This window comes from Chrysemys picta, chromosome 1, assembly GCF_011386835.1.
Source record: "Chrysemys picta bellii isolate R12L10 chromosome 1, ASM1138683v2, whole genome shotgun sequence".
Lineage (NCBI taxonomy): Eukaryota > Metazoa > Chordata > Testudines > Emydidae > Chrysemys > Chrysemys picta.
The window spans coordinates 93,115,562-93,135,947 of record NC_088791.1 but is presented as its reverse complement, the minus strand read 5'-3'; the positions used below and the strand labels follow the sequence as shown (position 1 = coordinate 93,135,947).

At 45.5% G+C, this 20,386-nt stretch overlaps 1 protein-coding gene across 32 annotated transcripts in view; it reads left to right on the top strand.

Annotated features, from left to right (window-relative positions):
• The window catches only part of TNRC6B (trinucleotide repeat containing adaptor 6B), a 208,958-nt gene that overhangs the window by 135,677 nt on the left and 52,895 nt on the right, over nt 1–20,386 (top strand). For 17 of the 32 annotated variants that reach the window (XM_065563504.1, XM_065563396.1, XM_065563393.1 and 14 more), the window contains 3 exons: nt 8,291–8,312; nt 10,286–10,660; nt 16,999–19,311. In XM_065563504.1, coding sequence (XP_065419576.1) covers nt 8,291–8,312; nt 10,286–10,660; nt 16,999–19,311 — 2,710 coding nt within the window. The remainder of the gene's footprint in view (nt 1–8,290; nt 8,313–10,285; nt 10,661–16,998; nt 19,312–20,386) is intronic. The other 15 variants (XM_065563455.1, XM_065563401.1, XM_065563446.1 and 12 more) reach the window with 1 other exon arrangement.

The following is a 20,386-nucleotide window of genomic DNA, read 5'->3' as shown; positions in this document are numbered from 1 at the left end:
CCAGGAGGGCACGGGCCTCGTCAGCGGCGTTCCTGGCCCACGTCCCGATACAAGAAGTTTGCAGGGCAGCAATGTGGTCCTCGGTGCATACGTTGACCTCTCATTATGCTATTACCCAGCACGCCAGAGATGATGCAGCATTCGGCAGAGAGGTGCTCCAATCAGCATTTCCTTAACTCCTACCCCACCTCCGGGGTGGAGGTTGGGAGTCACCTGATTGGAATTGACATGGACAAGCACTCGAAGAAGAAAAAACGGTTACTCACCTTCTCATAACTCTGCTTTGAGATGTGTTGTTCATGTCCATTCCAATACCCACCCTCCTACCCCTCTGTTGGAGTAACCGGTAAGAAGAACTGAGGAGCCACCTGGTTGGTGAGGTCACCAGAAGGCGCCACTCCAGGGGGCTCCACAGCCAACCCGACGGGAGCTGCTAAGGGAAAACTTTCCAACAACTGTGCATACAGTGCGCACACACCTGATTAGAATGAACATGAACAACACATCTTGATAAATAAGTTACGGAGAAGGTGAGTAATCATTGTTTTTTGTTCTTTTTTTTCCCAACTAATGATGTGCAGAGCCAAGAGCTGCTTCACTAGCACCCTCTAAGAAGACACTGGTGACCTATGAGGCTAGCACACTGGTATTTCAGTGATACAAGAGCAATTTGGAAAGCTTGTTACAGAAAATCAGACTGCTGTTGTAAACTTGTAATAACTCAAGTACAGGAGAAGGAAGCAGCAAGAAGAGGCAGCTAGCTCATTCAAAAGATTATTGATCATCTTGAAACATCACTGTTGGATCTTGTTGAGTGTTCAGAGTTCTGAATGTAGAAGTCAAATGCTGGCCACTTTTAGATCGTTGTCCACTGCCTGTCAAAGAATATACAACATGACTTTCTCCAGTAGTTTGCCATTGTGGTATCCACCCAAAATCCTGGGGAAGATGACATCTGTTTATCTTCTAGAGGCTCGTCTTGTAGTAATGTTTTTAGGGGAAACTATCTGGGGATAAGGGGAAGAAAGTCTTGATCAGCTGAAGAGGGATGAGAGGCTTTTTGCATTGTGTTCAAGAACACAAGGTGGTAAATAGGTTTTAGGACATCTACTGTTACATTTTAACAGAGTGCTTATAGATGTGAAGTTGTTAAAAATTGGTGTTCTGTGTCAAAGAATTTCTTCTTCATGTGCTTGTTTGTGTCCATTCCAATCAGATGTGTGCGCACGCATATGCACAATGGCTGGAAGATTTTTCTCTTAGCATCCATCAGGTCAGCCTGGGTGCCCCCTGGAGTCGCGCCTTATTGGCGCCTAATATATAGCTCTGCTGACCCGCCACCCCTTCAGTTCCTTCTTACCACCAGTCACAGTGGCTGGAACTTTCATTGGCTCTTGCTCAGCAAGTTTTCTTCTGTATTCCGTGTATATAGTTAATTAGTTGTTAGTAGTACTCCAGTTAATAGTTAGTAGTTGGGGGTCCCCCCCCCCCCCGCCACTCCAGCCTCAGCGCCGTGGCATGTCCTGGTCCCCGGGCTTTAAGAGCTGCTTGGCTTGCGCCAAGCGCATGCCAAAGAGTGACCCACACTCGTCGTGTCTTCGGTGCCTGGGGGAGACCCATCTGAAAGATTGTTGTAAGATCTGCTGCGAGTTCCGCCCGAGAACACTTAAAGAAAGGGAACAGTGGCTGAAGGTGATCCTCATGGAGGCAGGCTTATGCCCCCACTCTGACCCGGGCTCGAGAGACCAGACCCCTATGGCGACGTCCTCAACGTGGAGCGCCCCGACGCTGTTGGCGACTTCAGCGCCTAGGAAGGATTCCTCCAGGGATGCTCGGCACCGCCGCGGCTTTGTGGGGCCCATCTGATAATAGGCACCACTCCTATTCACCGGTGCCTCAAAAGAAGAAAAAGCCGGACGACCGTTTTCCTCAGGCTAAGCCTTAAGAAGTGCGACCCCAAGGGGGCCACTCCTTGGTGTCTCCTTCCGGGGCCGTGTCGACTCCGGTCCAGGTGAGGCTGTCGAGTCCAGCCCCACTTCGATCACCGGCGCCTACACAGCAGCTTCAGCTCCCATCCACACCGGAAGCATACCAGGCTACTAGAGATCTCCTCCACCTGATGGCACCGTTCTCGCCTGCCAGTGAGGAACCCTCAGTGCCGGCGGAGCCCCGTCCTCTGGTGCATTCTAAGGGAAAGCCGGCTATGATGTTGAGGCGCTCCCCTTCGCCTTGTCCATCGGTGCCTACATGCTTCAGCAGAGAGCCTTCCCGCTCCCTGAGCTCTCGACGTTCGAGGCACCGAGGATCGGCTCCTCCGTGGTCTTCAGTGTCTGAGACCTTGGAGTCGGAGCCTGACTCCTATTGCTTGAGTAGGAGCAGAAGCCATAGAGCGAGGTCTGGCTGAGACAGAAGGGAGCAGCAGGCGTGGCCTCCACAGTGGCAGAACCTGCCTCAGTGGCCCTTCTGGACTCCCTGAGCTTTCACTAGGGCCAGGGAGGAACCCAGGGCCCACGCTCAGTGACGTCTTCAGTGGCCTCTGCCACTTTCGTGCCGCCGTCCGCTGTGCATCCTCCCCGGCGCCTACAGTCCCAACGCCTTTGCCTCTGGCACCGTCGTTGACTCGGGCACTGTGCTCAGCTCCAGCTTCAGCACCGGCCTTCACTACGTCGACACACCCGTCTCCCATGCCTGCATCATTGTCGACCTTGATGCAGGCACCTACGGCTCTGGTGCTGATGTCGGCACCGGGCTCCCTGACCCCGGCAGCTCCTGTGAGCCTGCCAATGCAGCTCCCTCCAGAGACAGCGATGCTGACGTTGGCGCCGACGCCTATGGTCCCAGCACCGTCATCGGCACCACCTCCTCCAATGCTGCCCCAGGAGTCACGTGATCCATCCAGGGCAGGTGGTAGGGAGCTTCCACAACCAGCACATGCTTTTTCCCGGTCTATCGCCAGATGAAGCATTGGCAGGGATGACCATAGCTCCTGCATTAGAGGATAACAGAGTTTTACAGCAGTTGCTACGCAGGGCTGCCCAAGGTCTGGACATCAAGGCTGAGAAGGTCATAGAGGACACGGATCCCATGGTGGACATCCTAGCACCCTTGGGGCCTTCACGCATTACCCCTCATAAAGACGGTGGTGGACACCACCAAGACCTTATGGCAGACGTCAGCATCCCTGCCACCCGCTGCCAAATGTAATGAGCGGCAGTATTTCGTCCCCTCCATAGGCTTTGAGCATCTCTACTCCCATCCATCTCCGGATTTGCTGGTCATTGACACGGCTAACCAGCGGGAGAAACAAGGTTTCCAAGGTCCTTCCCCAAAGAATAGGGATGCTAAACACTTGGACCTCGTGGGTAGAAAAATCTACTCCACTGGTGGTTTGCAACTCCGTATTGCTAACTAGCAGGCCATTGTGAGCAGGTACTCTTATAACATCTGTGCTTCAGTGGCGAAGTTCACGAAGCTCGTCCCTTTGGACTCTCGGTCAGAGTTCACCGCCTTGGTGTAAGAAGGGAAATTAGTCTCCCACGCTTCATTACAGGCAGCTTTAGATGCTGCCATAAGAGTCATGGCGGCAGGGATGGCTATGCGGCAGGGGGCCTGGTTGCAAGTCCCAGGATTACCCTACAAAGTTCAACAAACAATTCAGGACCTCCCATTTGAGGGTGAGACTCTGTTTTCGGAGAAGATGGACAACGGCTCCACAGCCTAAAAGATTCCCGAGCCACCCTCAGATCCTTAGGCTTGCATATCCCTGCCACATAGCGAAGACACTTCTGGCCACAACCTCCTCAAAGGTTCCAGCAGCAGAACCTCCAGGACAATTCCAGGAGGAGGAACCGGAGAAGTAGGAGAAGGCAACATCCCTCCGCTAATCAAGGCCAGTCCAAACCGCCCTCTGGCCCTAAACCAGCCTTTTGATGGTGCGGTTGAGGACGGCGCACCAGACCAAAGACTGGATCTACCCCACCTTACCTTTTCCTCCCGGCTATCCCCTTTCTACCGTGCATGGGTTCTGTATAACTTCGGACTGCTGGGTGCTTCGCACGGTAGAGAAGGGATACTCCATCCAATTCTGTGCCCTCCTGCCCTTCTACCCCCCTTCCCCGTCCCTCTTCAGGGACCCTTCTCATGAGCAACTTCTCATTTAGGAGGTGCACTTCCTCCTAGCACTGGGGGCAGTGGAGGAGGTTCCACTGGAGCACAGGGGCGAGGGTTTCTATTCCCTCTATTTCCTAATACCGAAGGCCAAAGGCGGCCTCATGCCTATCCTGGACCTGCATGACCTCAACAAGTTTGTAAAGAAACTCAGGTTCTGCATGGTCTCCCTGACCTCCATTATCCCTTCACTAGATCTAGCAGACTGGTATGCTGCCCTCGACTTGAAGGACACGTATTTTCACATAGCAGTCATGCACACCCACAGAAAATTCATCAGGTTTTTGGTCAATGGTTCCCATTACCAATTTACTGTCCTCCCTTTCAGCCTGTCAGCAGCACCTCAAGTCTTCACCAAGTGCATGGCAGTCGTCGCCGCCTTTCTGCGGAGACATCAGGTACAGGTGTTCCCATACCTCAATGACTGGCTGGTCAAAGGCCGATCCAAGGGTCAAGTGGAAGCTCAGGTGGCATTCATAGAAGCATAGAATATCAGGGTTGGAAAGGAACTCAGGAGGTCATCTAGTCCAATCCCCTGCTCAAAGCAGGAGCAATTCCCAGCTAAATCATCCCAGCCAGGGCTTTGTCAAGCCTGACCTTAAAAACCTCTAAGGAAGGAGATTCCACCACCTCCCTAGGTAACCCATTCCAGTGCTTCACCACCCTCCTAGTGAAAATGTTTTTCCTAATATCCTCTTTAGGCTCATGGGGCACCTCTAACAACATGCTCCCTGCTCTACCTTTTCTACAAGGTTGCGTTCCTGGTGGCAGTAACTTTAGCCTGGAGGGAGTCTGAGCTTAGGGCTCTGACGTCTAAACCACCCTACATTGTATTTTTAAGGACAAGGTTCAGCTCCGGCCCCATCCGGCCTTCCTCCTGAAGGTGGTATTGCAGTTCCACATCAACAAGGACATTTTCCTCTCCAAGCCTCATGCGAGTAGCAGGGAGCAGAGTGCTGGCCTTTTACATTGAGAGGACGAAACTGTTCAGGAAGTCGGTACAGCTCTTTTGTCGCAGTAGCGGACAGGATGAAGGGCCAGCCTGTTTCGACACAGCGCATTTCATCATGGATTGTGGCATGCATTACCGAGTACTACAATCTAGCAGGAATCCCAGCGTCCCCGATAATGGCACACTCTACAAGGGCGCAAGCTTCATCAACAGCTTTCCTGGCTCAAGTCCCCACCCAGGAAATCTGCAGGGCGGCGACGTGGTCATCAATACACACTTTCATTGCACACTATGCAATTACTCGGCAGGCCAGAGATGATGCGGCCTTTGGTAGAGCAGTACTCCAGTCAGTGGACAGCTCCGACCCCACCTCCTAATTTTGCTTGGGACTCACCCGATTGGAATCGACATGAACAAGCACTCGAAGAAGAAAAAACAGTTACCCATCTTCTTGTAACTCTTGTTCTTTGAGATGTGTTGTTCATGTCCATTCCAATACTCACCCTTCTACCCCTCTGTCGGAGTAGCCAGCAAGAAGGAACTGAAGGGGTGGTGGGTCGGCAGGCTATATATTAGGCACCATGAAAGCGCAACTCCAGAGGGTGCCCAGGCTGACCTGACAGATGCTGCTAAGGGAAAAATCTTCCGACCAAGTTCTGGAATAGGCTTCCAAGGGAGAGTGTGGAAATCATTGGAGGCTTTTAAAAACAGGTTGGACAAGGGTGGTCTAGGTATACTTGGTCCTGCCTCAGCACAGCAGTCAGGAGCTGATGACCCTTTCGAGGTCTGTTCCAGCCCTACATTTCTATGATTCTATGAATAACTGTCTCTTTGCTAGATTACCGTATATACTTGATTATAAGCCGACCCCGCCCCCCCCCCAAGATGAATAAGTGAAAATGGAAAATTTTTATAACCTGTTCATAAGCCAACCCTATAATTCAGGGGTCGGCAAACTTTGGCTCACGGGTCATCAGGATAAGCTGCTGGTGGGCCGAGATGGTTTGTTTACCTCGAGTGTCCACAGGCACGGAGGTAAACCTAAGTAAACACAGTGTCCTGGTGTGCCAGCTGCTTACCCTGACAGGCCAGGACAGCAACTGGTGGGGAAATTTTGGGGGCGGGAGAAACCGGGAGTCAGAGGAGTAACCCCTGTGACCACCTCCCACATGATCCCACCCCTAGCCTGGGACCCCCACACTCTCCCCATCCCATCCCTTCCCACCTTATCTGGGGAGGGCCAGGGGAGGATGTATCTGACCTGGCTGGAGCTGTTTCGGCAGGCTGGACAGTGTGGCCACAGCCTGCTCCGGCAGGCCAGACGGGGTGGCACGGCCGCAGCATGTTCCAGCGGGCTGGGCAGCGCAGCCTCAGCCTGCTCTGGGGGGTGGGGCCGAGTGACACTGCTGCAGTCTGCCAGCCCTGGAGCTACAGCAGCTTCAGAGGCTGGGGGGGAGAGCTGCATGGCCAGAAGCGGAGAGACTCTGGCCCCGCCTCGTCCCTTCTGGCTGTGCTGCCTCTCCTTGCTCCCTCTGTTGGGGGAAGGGGCTGTGTCCCACTCTCCCTCTCTATACCCGTTCATAAGCTGACCCCCTTCTCTCATACTTCCCTTTTTTACTAAAAAAAAAATTCGGCTTATGAACGAGTATATACGGTAAGTTTCTTACAGGGAGACTTAACTGTCTCCCAAGTTAAATATAGTAAACCTAGCAGCACTACAATATGGCATTCATGAGTTGTGTTTTTCTTTTGGCTTTCCTTGTGTAAAAATGTCATAATTATTTCCCCATTTTAAAAAGGGGTGCGGGAAGGGAGTTTGGGGCATGGAGAAATGGGGAATTTTAGCTCTGTTTTTGAAACCGAAACTTGCACACGTGTGTGTAATATTTTACTGTCATCTCTCATGAATTAGGCTAACGTTGAAATCCCTAAAAAACGAAACAGTAAAAAGAAAATCTGGTTTGTTATGAAAAGCAGTAGATTTTTGCTGCCTGTCATGTAGTAAGACTTCGGACTTATATAATTGTGAGTGAAGTTTATGGAGCCTGGGGGGAGGGATGGCATTTTATATTTTGGGGTATGTTCTGTTTCACGTACCCCAAAGAGCATCTTTCCAACGTGGAATGATGCCAGCAGCAATTGAGTGGTTTGTGTTTCTTTTTATTATTCTTTACTTTGCAAAATCTGGCTAGGTTGGTGTAGACAATAAATTGCCTTTTACTTGTAGTACTTCTATTATTCTATATTGTGACTGTACCATCCAGAATTAGGGACTGGTTCAGCAATTTCTTTTAAGAAGAGGTAACACAAAGCCTGACACATGATGATCTTGGGATTTTCCCTTATTGTGTAGAGGAGCTCATGACCAACAAGTTCAAAACATGCCACAATACAAAGAATTCCAGAGAACATACCAGTGGCATATTTGGTTCTACTATAGCTGGAAATCTATACTGCTAAAAGAATGTAAAAGTACAGCAAAAGCAAAAATGGGGGGTGGGAAGGGGTTGACTGGTATGATGGTTCAATTCAGTAGGTCCATTATAGAGAGCCTGTTGCATTCACTGGATTTTGAAACCTGATGGTGCTGGAGGTATTTTAGATTCCCATTTGTGATTGTGATAATAAGATTGAAGTTGTCTTCTCCTGGGAAAAGAAAATGGCAGGGGAGGAAGGTGATGGGAAAGACGGCAAAGAGATGGGTTGGTGCTCTTCACTAAAGTTGTCCCTGTAGGCAGCATGAGATGTCATTGTAACAGTGCTCACTTATGGGGCTGTCTGTGACATTCTTTAGGTTTCTTTTCATTATGTTTTAGAGTTTAAGGTAAGGGTTTCCTCTAATGATATTAAAAAGCCATATTTTGAGTGACTACATATTTGTGCTTTAAAATGCTACAGTGGAAACGTATCTTACAAATTATCATAAATGAAGTAACTTCTTCCTCTTATTTATGTTTATTTGGACCAAATATGTCACAGAAGTGATGATAAATAGCCCTTGGTCCTCTTGAAAACTTTATCTTTACATATTTTTGAGCAGGGTACTTCAGCTTTTGATTTTCAGCTGATTTTTAAACTGAGAGAGCTGGTCTTGTAGTAATAAATGAAGGCTGCATTGTAGAGCAGCTGTTTTTTCTTGCTTTTATTAACTTCCTTGTTTTTAATTTGCAGGTCACAGATCAAAAAACCAAAGGTAAGAGATTTAATTTGTTTAAATCTATAGAGCATAGATTTATGTAGGCTCAGAACAGGCCTTTGTCCTTGACTAAAATTCTTGGTTAAGGGAGTGAGAGACTCATGTCACGTGATGAGGCATTTCTGCATGAGTAGTAAGCAGAAACAACTGCTGCAATGGTCAAAAAGAGAATATATAGGAACATTTTCAGTCAGCCTTCAAAATGTTTGAAGAAGAAAAGAAGGCCTTTTTGAATAAAATAATATCTTAGCTGTGATGATCTGTCATGAATTAGGCTAACGTTGAAATCCCTAAAAAAGTGCAGCTTTTCAGACGTGCAGCCACCAACTGACGGACTAGATGCATAAAATGGGAGTGAGAGAGAGAGAGTAGTTCTTAATGAGGGAACACCAAAATGAGTGGAAAACATTCTACTCTGCCTGAGTTGACTTAAGAGATGTTAAAGCTTCGAGACTTGAATGTCAAATGGAGACAGAAAGATGGTAAATAAGCATCATAACTTGCTCACCGGATTTAAAATATATTTGAACCTAATTTGCATCCCAGCATTGTGAAAGTAGTGGAGAAAACAGCGACTAAAAAGAGGCAGCAAAGGACAAATAGTAATTTGGCTTAAATTAAAAAAAAATCCTAATAATTTTTGGACAATGAAACTTAGGAACATAGGAAAGTTAGAAAACCCATCACCAGCTGTTTACAAAGATAAAAATGGGATATAACACATTCTGTTGTTCTAGAGGAATTCCTATTCTTGTGATATTCTACTGCTTTCCTAAAAAATGTCTCTGCTTATATTTAAAAGGTGAATAACATCAGTAATGTGATGTTTGGGAGAATAGCCCCTTCTAAAGCTGCTGTTACTTCAGTCCACAAGAGAGACTGGAGTAGTTAAAGCTCTAAAATGTGTCCTTAGTTTTGGAATCTGAGCATGTCTTTGTGAAATGTTTTGACTTCTAGCAACCTGGTTAGGATGTAACAAATTCTTCCCTTGTTTCCGAACTGTTTAATGTGTGAGTTTACTTTGCTTCATTTCTAGAAACGTGGAGAATAGAGGAGTGTAGATGTACTGTTTCTGGAATCTCCCAAGTAGATGAAGATAATTTTGTTAAGACACAAACTCCCCTAGGATTCCCTCATTTTCCCCCTCTTATTGCTTCACATCTACTCAAAGGTCCTCAGAGAGGCCCTTAAATACAAGCTCATTTTGGCTAGATCTCATTATAGAGTTTGTAAACAGCATTCCTGGGTCAGGCAGAGAGGGTTGTTCCAAAATGAAAGAAGGCATTTCCTTCCTCTAGCAGCTGTGCATACTACCTGGCTTAGGCTATATTGTCACTGCCCAAAATGATGTTTTTGTTTGTTTAGCTATCTCAGTGTTAAAACAAATGTGGGTTCGCTCTCTCGCTGTAAAACCCTCATGGAGATAAAGTACCAGGTAGTCTTTACTTTGGTGTAACTAGGTCAGTGCTATGGCCCCCACCAGGGATTGACCTCACCTGCCTACAGTGCAGTAAAAATTACACATTCTGGTCTCCACTAGGATTTTATAGCAAGATAGCTAACGGGGATGAGCTGTCTCCTCGCTGTACAAAACGAAACAAATTTTGTAGTGACAACATAGCCTTACCGAGCAAGGTAAAAGCTTGGGAAATAAATTCAGATTTTCCATATGGCAGCACACAACAGTGCCCCTAAGTGAACCAAAGATTAAGAAATAGGAAAAAATTACAAAATTTGTATTAATCATTGACTGTTTACATTTAAAACTTCAATCTGAGATTTCACCCATGATGTCTAAATCACTGGTGATGACAAACAAATATGCGGCTTCTGCTTAACTTGACTAGTTCCTTGATGGGGTTGAATTTGCACAGTATTCTGAGAGAAGTTCAGTTTCAGTGTGTTCTTATATCCATTTGTTAAGTTTTGTATCTTATAAAGTTATAATTTTCCTTCCTCTTGTGTTCCAGTGCCCGAAGTGACGAAACCAAGTTCAAGCCAGCCAGTGGCCGCCAGCCCAATTGGCAGCTCTCCATCGCCACCAGTCAATGGTGGCAACAATGCCAAAAGGGTGGCAGTGCCGAACGGACAACCGCCTAGCGCCGCCCGCTACATGCCTCGGGAGGTGCCGCCGCGATTCCGTTGCCAGCAGGACCACAAAGTGTTACTGAAACGTGGGCAGCCCCCTCCGCCATCCTGTATGCTACTTGGGGGTGGGGCAGGGCTTCCTCCCTCTTCAGCACCTGGAGCAAACCCAAACAACGCACAACCAGTGACAGGAGCACTGCTGCAGAGCGACAGTGGGACTGCAACAGGTAAGGAAGGCTTAGCTGAAGAAAGATCAGGTAAAATCGTTCACAAATGTGTTATGATACGTATTAAAACTTCTAACTTTTAGAAGTTATTTTACTTTACTTTTATGCTCCTCGGCACTGCTGATTTTTAACATTTTTAGAGTACTGATTGTTTTAAAAAACAAACAAACCAAAAAACACCCAAAACATTGTCATCAGAATTGCCACACTGGAACAGAGCAATGGTCCATCTAGTCCAATAGTCTCTCCCTGCTTTTGACACCGGCCAGTACCAGATCCTTGAATGGAAGGGTATGTCTCCCCTCTTTTCAACACACAATAATGCACCTCTCTAATTGGGTGGTACTGTGTAAGCTAGGATCAAATAGAAATCTCCCCTCCACCCCACCACCCCCACACACACTTATGAGCTGAAATATAAGGTATTTATCCTAGGAATTGTAGTCTTTCTATTTTGTGTAGTTTGTAATGCATAAAGAAATCCTCCTTCATCCAGGTTTTTGTCGTTAGGTATTGTGATATTACGTGCTAAACACATGTAAGAGCACTGTGGGGTAAGGGGAATACGGTGTTGTGGATCACCAACTTGGAATAACAGTTGTTCCTTAGCTAGCTGTTGGTGCAGCAGTCTCCAGTAGGCTCGTTAGGATCTTTGGTGCAATCCACCTCTCTTCCTGCTGCGGGCAGTTTTTTGCCTCTGTCTTTTCTGGCTCAGCTAAGGATAGTTACAACAACAGTGCTTTAGTTCTAGTCAGCATAAAACTAAAGACCAAATATATCAGTTCTATAGATATTAGCTGAAGTGAACCATAGCAGGTGTGGTCCATTTCTAGTCTCGGTGAAGTAGTAAGTTAGAACTCCTTCTGGTCCCTGACTGTCTGGTGACCATTCGTTTTGATTGTTCCTCCCAAGGTGGGACTTAGTTTCTTACAAATTGTGTGTTAGGAAGCTTTTTAGTTGTTTTCTGTAAAATAAATTTGATTTGCAGGATTTAAGTCATTTGTAGGAACTGGTTTTCCTAATGGTGATATCTTTATTTGTTTTTCTGTTGTGATATTAGATTCCAGAATAAAAGGTTGGTTTTTAGACTTGCCCTTCTTTTGGGACAAGAGGACTGTGACAGATTGCTGTACCCAGTATATTAAATGCTGAAGTGAGGGATATATGCCCCTACTGTCTCTGACTTCATTTTTTTTGGTCTCAGGACCAAGTGTCTTGACTACAGTTGATGATGGAAGAAGCTTTTTTATAAGCTTCCAGGCCATATGAAGAGTCAAGCTGACTTAAGTATTTCCTTTTTTAAGGTCATGTTCTTGGGAAAAATCAAACTCCATTTGAGAGATCTCCCTTCTTGGGTGAGTCCAAGAAGCAAATAACAGCTTCAACTGAAGCAATAAGGGCACCTTCCTTAATATTGGGAGGTCAAGGGAAGAAGAAAAGACAGCATCATCTCTTCTCCAAAGTGTACCACTCTTAAATCCATCCAGATCTGTTCACCAGGATTGTGGAAGCATTATAGCCTGAGGTCTCCATTGTTCAAGAAATGGGTCACAATTATTTGGTATCCAGAACCAACCTAACCTGGCTGAGTGGTGGTCATGCTTTTCAAAGAAGGGGCCCTTATGGGTTCTCTGAAGATGAGGAGGATAATACAAGTTTCTATCCCACTACTGTCTTTGCAGACAGACTAGTTATACCAGGTCCCTGTTCAAGGATTTGATTCTTTTTTTCCAATACCCCATCTCGTTATTTTTGATGGTTTATGTAAAAAGAAAAAATAGGGCTAAGAAAATACCATAAGCTTAAAGGTGCCAGGAAGATGGATAAACTCAATGAGAAGTGACCTTACAGATCAGACTGGCAAACTACAAAGCTTTTTGGGCTAGTATGACTTTATAATGTGGTATATGCTTGTTCCATTGTTGGAACATCTTCCTGAGGATCTGAAGAAGGAGATGAAAGAAGTAGTCACAGAGGGGGCTTATAGTAGCAAAGCATTCTCTAGAAGCTGCCTGTGATGCTTCAGGCATAGATTCCTATTCATTGGCTATACAGCTATTACTATGAGAAGAACTATTTGAAGTACTGTGGGTTGTCTTTGGATTTTGTACAATCAGTATAATCTCAGCCTCAAAACCCAGTATTTGTTTTCCTGAAGCTACTTGGGGATGATGGTTTCATCTATCCTTATAAGTCCATTTGCAATTTTAACACTGTTAATTATCCCTCAGGATGTCTGTCTCTTTTTGTATGGTGGACTAACTCGCACAGTATTTGCAAAAGGTATCCCTTTCAGATCACCAAAGGCCTTACTGAGGGATATTTCCAAGGCAGGGAGAGACCGAAATCTGAACCAATTGACAATCTGAAACTTTTTGAGACCAAGTTACACACACGTGCACTGATTGCTGAGAGTAATTCAGCCTTCATTCAAAATTTCTCCCCTATATTGAAAGGAAGGTAATGTGATGGTGGTGAAGATGAACACCTATGTTATGCTCAGCAAATTGCCAAGGAAGGGTTTGGTGAAATCTTCAGTGCTGAGAAGTGGTCCATCTTTGGAAATGGGTGCATCCACCAACTCATCACGTGTGTGGCAATCCATCTTCCGGTCAAGGATAATACATTTGTGGATGAAATAAGCAGAAAAAGCAACCTTCAACAAGAATGGGCGTTAAAAGAGTTCATTGTTAAGTCCTCTTCTGCGAATAGATCGGTTTCCACCACTCAAAATCTGCATTTTTCCACCAGAGGAGGGCAATGGTCTTTTGTTGACAGATACCTTCTTATTTAACAACATTGTCCTGCAAGCAAACATTTGTACTGTACCAGTGATCCCCATAATAAGTAAGAAAATCACACAGGACAAAGCTTGAATTTTTTGCTGATAACCCTGAACTGGGCCAGAGATTTTTGTCACATGGAGCTCCTAGATGTAGAAGTGAAGCCACCTTTTTGCCTTATGTTGGTGATAAGTGAAGATTCAGAAAGGAAACATTAAATATTTCACCAGTGTCCCTGCAACTAGTAAGGTGGATCATACATCTGTTATCCTAGATCAAGTCTTCTTACAGAAATTGCTGGAGATATTACTGAAAAGTCAGAAACCTTCAACAGCAAATCCTATGCTGCTGCATGGCAGAGACTATAAATGGGCAGCATAAAGAAATACACCTGTAGCAATACCTGTTAGACATTTTAGCCCTCAATGTCTCAAGAAATCAGGACTACTGTGTATTTTGTTTAGAAAAAATAACCACCATTATTAACACCAAGTCATCTGCTGTGGTGTTAGCAAAGATGAGAACCCTAGTGTAGACTATTCTCTAGCTCTGGCAGCTGTTTTTAATACCACAATCTAATCAGTTGACTAGATTTGCACTGAGCAAATTGAGTTAATACAGTGCAGAAAACAGCTGCTGGAGTCAGTAAGCAGTCCATATACTGAGGCGCCAATGTTGTCACACCAGGGTAGCTAAAACAATGGCAGCAACAGTGGAAGTTTTTGGTCAATAAAATTAGTAGTATAGGCAGAGCTTTAGAGTGTGCATCTCAGTTCCAGTACAAGGGACCTCCTGTGTTTTTACAAACAAGATGCTTTTGAAGGGATGTTTTAATGCTGTCCCACCTTTTTGGGAATACAGTGTAGTACTACCCAAGCTGATGGTTTCTTGATTTAAGCCTCTGGGATAGTATTCTGTTGTCACTCCTTGAAGACTGTATCTTGAAGCAACATCATCAGCCAGGAGAGTTTTTGAGCTCCAATTACTGATGCTCTTTATGCGCTATTATGTAATGATAAAAGCGGTACAGCTTTACATCTTCATTTCAAATTCATCTATAAAATAGTAATTGATTTTCATCTCAGATGAGAAACTTGCTTATCTTCTTCACATAATATTTGTTACCAGGGAAGGTCAGCTTAGAAGCAGGCCTTCAGCTATAGTCTTAGTAGGACAAAACCCTTCTGTAAATCCCCAAGACTATTTGTAGGGATTGGCATGTATGGGGAGAGGCAGTTTCCTTTCAACATTTGTCAAAATGCAGCAAAACACATTCTGTGGATTAGCAGGCACTCCAGTCCTGGATGATGTTAGAATACATTCAGGTAGATCCAAGGCAAATTATTCCTGTTGTAGAGCTGTTCCTGGGAGCAGAAACCATACCTTTGCATGCAGCATTATTCTCTTGAGTTGGTCTCAAGGTCTAAGGTGCAGTTTGGGAGAGCAGCCCTGCAAGCTTTAAATAGTCTACTCCTCAAATGCTCCCCTCCTCCCCCTGAGAGTTCTCACTGATCAGTCTTCCAAGCATGAGGATCTCTGCTGGTATTACCTGAAGAGGAAAGAACAGTTGGTCATCTGCAACTGGAATTCTTGTATAAGATTGTCAGTGAAGTTCCACACTCTTCCTATGACAGAGTCTGTGGTTGGGGGTCTAAGAAAATAGAAAGAAAACGAAGGTGCACTGGAGCCACATTTCCTTATACTCTTGCCTCGAACATTTCACAGCTGAAGATGAAGTCTACTCTGGCCCCCAATGGTCCAAGTTAACCAGAGGGTTCCATGCTTGGTGTGGAGTGTGGTTCTTGTACTGACAGTCAAAGAGTTTCATTTACAGATGAGCAACTCTTCTTCACTGAGGTTCTGGAGGTCAGCTGAGAGACAGAGAGAGAGACCATCAGTTCAGCTAGTGAACTGAAAAAGCATGGAACTTGTACTAACAGTTCTGTTTGTTTTTAATAAAAACATTAGTAACCGAATGTTCTAATTTTGTCACTTTTGAATATACAGTTAAAACAAAGATCCTGTGTGTGTGTGTTTGTGTATTAGTATTAGAAGTATCATGTTTTTAGATGGGTGTGACTTAACTTCACATGACACTAGCCAGTGCTGATGGTGTGGTAGCAGTGTATGTGCAGACCTGTTGCCCAAGATACTGACACAAATATTGTTGTGAACTTCTTTCCCCGCCATATTAGCTCTACTGGAGAAGTAAGATTACCAAATACCACAGTGGTACCAGGGCTCACTAGAGAAGAAATGAACATAGGGAGATGGAGAATACAGTCATCTTGGCAACATTTTTAGCAGGGCATCTTGAAGGCTCTGCAGTTAGAATTGGACAGAAAAATGGCAGGCACCTCCAAACAGAGAGAACATAGCATTAAATTGGGGACCATACTTGTTCTCCTTAAAGATTAGTCTGATAATATCAGTAAGGCAGTGCAAGGAGGATGGCAGAGGAGTGCTGCCAGACTACTATGGTACTAGCAGTAACACATCTGTGTACATGTGATAATCATGAAGGCAGAATTGACTGTCTAATATTATAGTAGATTGGATTTATAGCTGATGTAAACCCGTGCAAATTCCATGGATGTCTCTGGGCTATATTCAATGCAAGTGTGTGTGTCAATGTAGTATATCTTTGCACTGGTTTGGCATTCAGTGTCTTTGCAAAATTAGTGTAATATGCACACTGAGGGGAAGAAAGGAGTATGTAGCAAGAAAATGAACTTAAACTGTTTGATAAAGTGAGGGAATGGAGGGAGGACTTGTTAAATATTATATCCTTCTGTTAGGTGCTTTTTCTGAAACACTTCCCTTTCTTCCCTTCTGTGTGTAAGTTTTACTTGGTTGGCAAAGCCACTGAATGCCAAGCCAGTATAAGTATCAGAGGGGTAGCCGTGTTAGTCTGAATCTGTAAAAAGCAACAGAGGGTCCTGTGGCACCTTTAAGACTAACAGAAGTATTGGGAGCATAAGCTTTCGTGGGTAAGAACCTCACTTCTTCAGATGCAAGAAGAAGTTGCTACTTGCATCTTGAAGAAGTGAGGTTCTTACCCACGAAAGCTTATGCTCCCAATACTTCTGTTAGTCTTAAAGGTGCCACAGGACCCTCTGTTGCCTTTAAGCCAGAATAAGTTGCATTACTTTACAACATGCACTCGTATTTGCAATATTATTTTGTCAGTGCTGAATTTTGTCCAGTACACCATAATTTTAGAGCTAGCCTTAAAAATAAATAAATCTGAATTTGCATCAGCAGTGGCCTTTGTATTATTAAAAAAATTACTGCTTGAAGTTGAACAACAGGGCTGTTGGCAAAAGAAACCAGTCCTCAGTGAGGGTTTAAGTGACTACAAAATTGAATTGTGTGAGGATTTTTTTTTTTCTGGAACATTGAATGTTTTAATAAGAATAGCTCATATACCATTTTCCAGTGTAATATTCTGCTATAATTGGCTGAGTTTGTAAGTCTTTGAAAAACAAAGTTTATAAATGAAAACAATGACTGGTGTTGTCTGGAAATGCAATTTTTAAACGACTTCTAATTAGTAACCAGTAGTAATGACCTTCATCTTTTTAGATTCAACAATTGGAGGTGCTGCTGCTTCAAATTATGCAAATTCCACTTGGGGTTCTGGAGCCGCCTCCAACAACGGCACCAACGCCAACCCAACTCACGTCTGGGACAAGGTGATTGTAGACGGGTCTGACATGGAAGAGTGGCCTTGTATTGCCAGCAAAGACGCTGAGTCTTCTTCCGAAAACACCACCGATAACAACAGTGCCTCGAACCCTGGCTCAGAGAAGAGCACTGTGCCAGGAAGCACCACTAGTAACAAAGGAAAAGGAAGCCAGTGTCAGTCTGGAAGTGCTGGGAACGAATGTAATCTTGGGGCCTGGAAATCTGACCCCAAAGCTAAATCTGTTCAATCTTCCAACCCTGCTGCAGAGAGTAACAATGGACTAGGAAATTGGAGGAATTTGAGTGGGCAGGACAGAATAGGCCCTGGTTCTGGCTTCAGCAACTTTAACCCAAAAAGCAACCCATCTGCCTGGCCAGCACTGGTTCAAGAGGGCAATTCTAGGAAAGGGATTTTAGAGTCTGATAATGGTAACGCCAATGCACAGATTAGCACAGTAGGTCAGACCTCTAGGGAACAGCAGTCAAAGATGGAAAACGCGGGTGTTAACTTTGTTGTCTCTGGCAGAGAACAGGCTCAAATACATAACACTGATGGACCAAAAAATGGAAACACTAACTCCTTGAACTTAAGTTCGCCAAACCCTATGGAGAATAAGGGAATGCCCTTTGAAATGGGCTTGGGGAACCCCTCCAGAAGCACTGACACCCCTTCACAAAGCACTGGAGAAAGAAAGACTGGGAGTGTTGGATCTTGGGGTACATCTAGGGGGCCTTCTGGAACTGACACAGCCGCTGGACAAAGCAATTCTGGAAACCATGGGAACAATGGAAAGGATAGAGAGGACTCCTGGAAAGGAGCTTCTGTTCAAAAACCTAATGGGTCAAGAAATGATTCTTGGGATAACAACAACAGGTCTATGGGTGGTGGGTCTTGGAACTTTGGCCCTCAGCACTCAAATGAAAACAAATGGGGTGAAGGGAACAAAGTGACATCTGGGGTCTCTCAGGGAGAATGGAAACAGCCGTCTGGGTCTGATGAACTGAAGATTGGAGAATGGAGTGGTCCAAACCAACCAAATTCTAGCACTGGAGCATGGGACAATCAAAAGGGCCACCCCCTTCCTGAAAACCAAGGCAATTCCCAGGCTCCCTGTTGGGGAAGATCTTCCAGCTCTACAGGAAGTGAGGTTGGAGGTCAAAGCACTGGAAGCAACCACAAAGCAGGAAGTAGTGACAGTCACAATTCTGGACGCCGGTCATACAGGCCTACGCATCCTGATTGCCAGGCAGTCTTGCAGACTTTGCTGAGCAGGACTGATTTGGACCCCCGTGTGCTTTCAAACACTGGCTGGGGCCAAACTCAAATTAAGCAAGATACAGTTTGGGATATTGAAGAGATGCCAAGGCCCGAGGGGAAATCTGATAAAGGAACTGAGGGGTGGGAGAGCTCTGCCACACAGACAAAGAACTCAGGGGGCTGGGGAGATGCACCCAGCCAAAGCAATCAAAACAAGTCTGGATGGGGGGAGCTCTCAACCCCCACAGAGTGGAAGGACCCCAAAAACACAGGAGGATGGAATGACTATAAGAACAACAATTCTTCTAGCTGGGGAGGAGTAAGACCAGAAGAAAAGACCTCTTCCTCTTGGAATGACAATTCCAACAAAGATCAAGGGTGGGGTGGACGGCAACCTAATCAAGGATGGTCTTCAGGAAAGAACGGTTGGGGAGAGGAAGTTGACCAAACAAAAAACAGTAATTGGGAAGGTGCAGGAAACAAACCAGTGTCAGGTTGGGGTGAAGGTGGGCAAAATGAGATTGGGACTTGGGGTAATGGGGCAAATGCAAATACCGCTTCAAAGGGCGGATGGGATGATTGTAAAAGAACGCCAGCATGGAATGAGACTGGTCGACAGCCCAATTCCTGGAATAAGCAGCACCAGCAGCAGCAGGAGGCTTCTGGCTCCTGGGGTCCACCACCTCCAGGTAATGGGCGACCTCCAAATCCAAACTGGAACAGTGGGCCACAGCCAGCTGCCCCCAAGGATGAGGAACCCAGTGGCTGGGAAGAACCTTCTCCACAATCGATCAGTCGGAAAATGGATATTGATGATGGCACTTCAGCATGGGGAGACCCTAGCAGTTATAACTACAAGAATGTGAACCTGTGGGACAAGAACTCGCAAGGGGGACAGGCTCCACGAGAACAAAGCCTGCCTACTCCAATGACTAGCAAATCAACAGCATCAGGTACCATTTGGCTTCCTTCTCTTCAGTAGAGTATATGAAACTAAATGTCTAAACCAAGGGTTCTCAAACTGGAGGTTGTGAGCCCTCAGGGGGATCATGAGATTATTATGTAGGGGGTTGAGAGCTGTCAGCCTCCATCCCCAAACCCCACTTCATGTCCAGCATTTATAATAGTGTTAAATGTAAAAATGTGTTTCTAATTTATAAGGGGGGGAGGGGAACACACTCAGGGTACGTCTATACCCAGCCGCTAGTTCAGCGGCTGGCAATCGAACTTCTGGGTTCGACTTATCGCGTCTTGTCTGGACGCGATAAGTCGAACCCGGAAGTGCTCGCCGTCGACTGCGGTACTCCAGCTCGGCGAGAGGAGTACCGCGGAGTCGACGGGGGAGCCTGCCTGCCGCGTGTGGACCGAGGTAAGTTCGAACTAAGGTACTTCGAACTTCAGCTACGTTATTCACGTAGCTGAAGTTGTGTACCTTAGTTCGATTTGGGGGTTTAGTGTAGACCAAGCCTCAGAGGCTTGCTGTGTGAAAGGGGTCACCAATACAAAAGTTTGAAAACCATTGGTCTAAACAAATGTTGTGTGTAACCTCCAAATCTATAGCTACTTTTACCCCATTAGCAAAATTAAACTCTCATTTGAGTATTTGGCTTTTGCATGTGTTTATAACTTACCAACAGTTCTGTTCAGAAAAGTGACTGTAAAAATGGAACCACTGAGTGTCACCATTATTGTCCTTTAATGACTTCCATCTGAACATTGTTCGGTTTTACAAGTAAAAGGATGTTTTCTTTAGGTGCCTAGCCTGCAGACTCCACCTAAGCTCTGAAAGGCAAGATATGTTCTTATTAGTTTCTGTATCATTACCAGTAAAAGATTTTCCAGGCCAAATTCTGCCCTCTTTATCTCTGTAAAACCCCATTGTCTTCCGAGAAATTGCACATCTTCAACTTAAAACACGATTGTGCTCTGCATTTAGAATTTAGTTAATAATTGAGATCATATATGAGCCAGATTATAACCTGTTCTACTCTCCCATAGCTGTCCTGTGTCATCAAGAATAAAAAATAG